General features: G+C 51.6%; 1 protein-coding gene across 1 annotated transcript; it reads right to left on the minus strand.

Annotated features, from left to right (window-relative positions):
- Nucleotides 1-3,056: 3,056 nt before the first annotated feature.
- On the minus strand, nucleotides 3,057-4,255 carry Tbcc (tubulin folding cofactor C). The gene has a single exon (XM_021149462.2). It carries the CDS (start codon nucleotides 4,204-4,206, stop codon nucleotides 3,184-3,186), a length of 1,023 nt encoding a protein of 340 aa, XP_021005121.1. The 5' UTR covers nucleotides 4,207-4,255; the 3' UTR covers nucleotides 3,057-3,183.
- Nucleotides 4,256-4,889: the final 634 nt, after the last annotated feature.

Genomic DNA, 4,889 nt, shown 5'->3' on the forward strand with positions numbered 1-4,889 from the left:
CTGATCCAGAAATATTATTGGGCAAAATTGGAATATATATATATATATATAAACATAAAAGGGTGGGCAGAAGAGTTGGGGCCTTGGGGCAGGGGACAGGGCTGTTGGATTAGTGACCTTCTTGGAGAGATGGGAACACACTGACCTGCGCCCCTGGTGTTGCCTGCCCAAGGAAACTGGGGTACCCCTTCTAAGAGCTAGAATTCAGGCTTGTGAGGGAGCTCTGGGAGAAGCTGCAAGGGGAATTAATATTGCATATGGAAGAGTTTGAAAAGTAATATTTGGATGAGTTCAATAAATTGGAGGAAGAGATCCTACAAATTTAGACAAGTTAAAAGCATTAACGTCACCCTGACCTGCTAGCACTTTGTTCTCCTGCTAATGCTGCACCCACAAGCTGATGCCCGGATGACCTGTGGTACGGAAGTTTTCCGGAGAGTTAAAAGTTAACGTGTAGGGGCTGGTGAGATGGCTCAGTGGGTAAGAGCACCCGACTGCTCTTCCGAAGGTCCAGAGTTCAAATCCCAGCAACCACATGGTGGCTCACAACCATCCGTAACGAGATCTGGCGCCCTCTTCTGGAGTGTCTGAAGACAGCTACAGTGTACTTACATATAATAAATAAATAAATCTAAGAAAAAAAAAAAAGTTAACGTGTAACTTGCTTTATAGAGACTGAATTGTGACTTCGTTGTGTGTTGTACTTTTTGGTGACATAGTTACATGGGGGTTTTCAGGAAAAACAATGGGTCTGAGGAAAATAGTAAAAAGGCTTTTGATTATGAATTATTACTTAACAAGGAAGTGTGTAGCCGATAAAAGACTGAGACGCACTCAGAGAGAGAAAACCGTGAAAGCTGCTTCTGAGCGCAGTTTCAGGACGAGTCACCCATCAGCTGGCACCTACGTCCTTGCCTGAGACTGATTTTGTGCCAATCCAATCCTACCATTTTTAAGACCCTCCAATGACTGAGGCTGGTCCTCAGCCACCACCAAGCCATCTCACAGCCCCAGTATTCTATTTACTTACTCATTTTCTCCTTATTTTGGTTTTTCAAGTTAAATTTCTCTGTTTAAAAAACCCTGTCTCAGCTGGGCATGGTGGTGCACACCTTTAATCCCAGCACTTGGGAAGCAGAGGCAGGTGGATTTCTGAGTTAGAGGCCAGCCTGGTCTACAAGAGTGAGTTTCAGGACAGCCTGGGCTTCAAAGAGAAACCCTGTCTCAAAAAAACAAAAGATTTCTCTGTGTAGCCCAGGATGTCCTAGAACTTGTTCTGTAGATCAGACTGGCCTTGAATTCAGAGCTCTACCTGCCTCTGCCTCCCAAGTGCTGGGATTAAAGGCCTGTGGCACCACTGGCGGCTCCCAATATTTTTAACTTTTTTTTTTTTTTTTTGAGACAGGGTTTGTCTGTGTAGCCCTGGCTGTCCTGGAACTCACTCTGTAGACCAGGCTGGCCTCGAACTCAGAAATTCGCCTGCCTCTGCCTCCCAAGTGCTGGATTAAAGGTGTGCGCCACCACGCCCGGCTATTTTTAACTTTTATTCTTGTTTTTTTCCCTAGTGATAATGGAGATCAAATGCCAGAATTAGCCAACACCAGAATTTCTCTAAATATAGTGAGTAGTTACAAGGCCCTTAGCGTATGCTACTGGTGTGTTGCTTCCTGCAGTGATCAGCTGACTGACCGACCCTGATGAAAACACTGCTCCGTGCATCCCTCTCCTGTTGCTATCCTTTTAAGTAACTGACGTTTCTCCTTAGTAGATGCTGCACATCCTGAAACTATTAGCATTCCCTTCCACAGCTAGTGGGTAAGGGGAAGAAACTGGCTCATTTCTGACTCAGGAAGAGTGCTCTGTCGTCTGAGGCCACCCAGGCCCCTTCCTATTACTTACTGACATCCTGTCAGAGTCCATTTTCCCAAGAAGCTGCTTTAAATCCTCTTCTGGAGACAGAATATATATATATATTTCAAGCATAAGGCATTAAAAGGCATATTAAAACCTAAAAAAGTCACGTCCTAAAATTAACTCCCAGGCTAGATACAGTGAGATACACCTGTAATCTCGGTACTGAGGGACAGTCAAGTCTATCTTTGCGACAGCAAGTGCCAGAGTTGGGGCTGCACCGTGAGACCACTCTCAAAAGCAAATCAAAGCAGAACAAACGTAAATGCTGCAAGTAATACTGCTGGAGTGGTTTCTGGAGGGGAACAATTCGGAAAGAGAGGGTGTTAGAGCAAAAAAAACAGGGAACTTCACCTCTGGATGACTGCTAGCCGCATGGCTATGACGGACAACTTAATGTGGCCTGTGTTTAGCTCTCTTCCCAGTTCCATGCTCAGTGCTATTGTGTGTGCTGTAGAGATGGGGTACCACGGGGAGTGAAGCCTCAGGCTCCAAATCCCAGCCTTCAGGAGGCTGAGTTCTGAGGCCAGCCTACAGAGTGAGTCCCAGGTTAACCTGGGCTAGCATGGGGGCTCACCTTTAAAACAAAAAACAAAACACAAAGATGAGTCCACACCTACTTTCCTATGCCAGCGGGGGGGAAAAGAAACATGAGCAGGGTGTGGTGCAGATGCTTAGAGGTAGAGACAGGGGCATCTCTGTGAGTTCCAGTGCTGTATAGTGAGCCCCTGTCTCGACAAGGAAGACGGAGGGAGGGGAGCTGGCCACTTTAACCGTTTCAGTCTTACAGCTAGCTGGTTCCTACACCTCTTGGAGGCTATTCAAAACTTCAGCCTAACACAACACTGGATTCCAGAGGTTCAGGAAGGAGTCTTCATAGCCTTGCTGAAAAAGACACAGAACAAACCTTTAGTGGGAGGAAAATAGCCATTAATGGAGCTTTTATGGGCCTACTTCTTCCATTTAAACCGTCCGCTAATGGAATTCTCCGGACATCCTTATTATTTATTGAAGACCCGCTTTATCACTCCCTGTGATCCACGGTAAGAACAGCAAATCCCTCAAAGCTCCTCCATTCTCCCCCTAATTCTTCACGCTGTCATACTCAAAGGGAGGCAGGGGAATGTCAAACCAGCAAAAGTCCGTTACTCTGCTATGAATTTAATAGGACTCACAGGGGGGGAGTTTCAACAATTTCAAACCCCTATCACCGCCAACATAAGACAATATCAGGTAAACCGAATGGGATGTCACACTGAGTGTGGCCAGTGCTCAGTCCCACTGGATGTCTCTCTCCTCTTCAGGAAGAATACTCCAGTTTGGGGAGGCCACATTTCGGGCCAGCCAGTTGAAATCATCAACCTGGTCCCAGTTATTTTTGCTCCTATCTAAACCGGAGTCCTGGAAGTCCTTGTCGATCCCCGGGTAGCTCCAGGTGTAAGGGGCAAACTGGATGCCGCTGCAGTCCTCCACGATAGCCCTGCTGGTCACTTGCAAGAAGACGCGCGTGTCTTTGGTAGTGTGCACACGGAGCTGCTGGCAAGCCACAGCCAGGACGCAATCTCGACAATCCTCCAGGAACACAGAGGTGGTCACTGGGCCGCAGAGCACTTTGCAGCCACGGGCCTTCGCAAGCCGCAAGGTGTTGGGATTGCCACACAGTCTGACAGTGCAGTTGGTCAGGTCGCTCAAAAGGATGTCGCGCTGGTGCAGCTCTTCGGCTCTCTTCTCCAGGTCTTGGGACTCCAGGTTGGAGAAGCCACAGGCCCAGCTGGCCCCGGGAGCTCCCTCCTCCTTGGTCACGGGTGGAGAAGGGGCCGCCGAGGCGACGGGTGCGGCGTCTACCTGGGCGGCCCCCGCAGCATCCTTCTTCCGCGCCTTGAAGGCGAAGCGCTTCTTGGGCTGCAGCTCCTGGCGCCGTTCCGTTAGGACAGCCTGCAGCTGCGCCAACGCCGCCTGGCCCTGCCGCAGGTCGTAGGCGGCGAGGAAGAGCACCGAGTCGTTCAGGAGCTTCCGCAGCCCCTGGAGCCGGTTGGCCGCCTCTTCCAGCCGCTCCGCCGACGCCTCGCCCCGCAGCAGCTCCTCGACCGCTGCGCGCTCCCGGGCGAAGGCGGCGGCGAAGAAGCCGCTCTTCTCCTCCTCCACCTCCTGGTCCTGCCGCTTCTGCTTGCGTCTCTCCACCTCCATCTGCCTCTCCTGCTCGCGCCTCTGAAGTCGCTCGGGCACCAGGCTCAGGTCCCGCGGGGAGGCAGCGGCAGCGTCGGCCAGAGCCATGGAGCAGTCCACACCCTCCATCTTGACTCCAGGCTTCCTCCTCCGCCGCCTTGCCTCTGAGCGCTCGCTCTCCGCGCGAGGCCTCCCACCAACGCGCGCTGTGATTGGCCGGCTGCGGTGACGTCAGCTCCCTCCATATTCTCTTCGCCTATTGGTTTCTTCGCGTTGGAGGGGCGGGGAGGAGGGCGGGGCCGGCTGACAGGAGGGGGTGGGGAGACAAAGGTCCTGGTGGATGGGTGGGGTGGGAGGCAGGCGGGTGAAGCTTTTTTTTTTTTTTTTTCCTTCTTAAAGGGGCAGGACTTATATCCGGGATTGTGGGGTGAGTTGCAGCAGCGGCAGCTGCACATGTGGGTTTGTTTATAAGAACAAGGTTAGAAACTCGCAGGCCTCCCCCTCCCCCCAGCTCCTCCCTGCTACCCCCTTACAGGCCGGAGATCTGCTGCAGGGTGGTGGGGAGGAATCTGTGCTTGTGGTGTTGTGGGGGACAGGTAGTGCGAGAAAGATGGAGGGGGGGTTATTGCACCTCCCGGACCGCGCCGGAGGAAGCTGCAGCTGGAACAGCTGGCCAGGGAACCGCTTGCATGCCTCTGGGTTTTTTTTCTTTCTTTCTCTCTCTCTCTCTTTTTTTTTTTTCTTTCCCTTTTCCCTTCCATCACCTCTTTGCTCAGCCGGTCCCTGCCGCCCCGGTAACCCTCATCCTTCCT

This window comes from Mus caroli, unplaced genomic scaffold, assembly GCF_978045245.1.
Source record: "Mus caroli unplaced genomic scaffold, Mus_caroli_1 scaffold_18, whole genome shotgun sequence".
Classification (NCBI taxonomy): domain Eukaryota; kingdom Metazoa; phylum Chordata; class Mammalia; order Rodentia; family Muridae; genus Mus; species Mus caroli.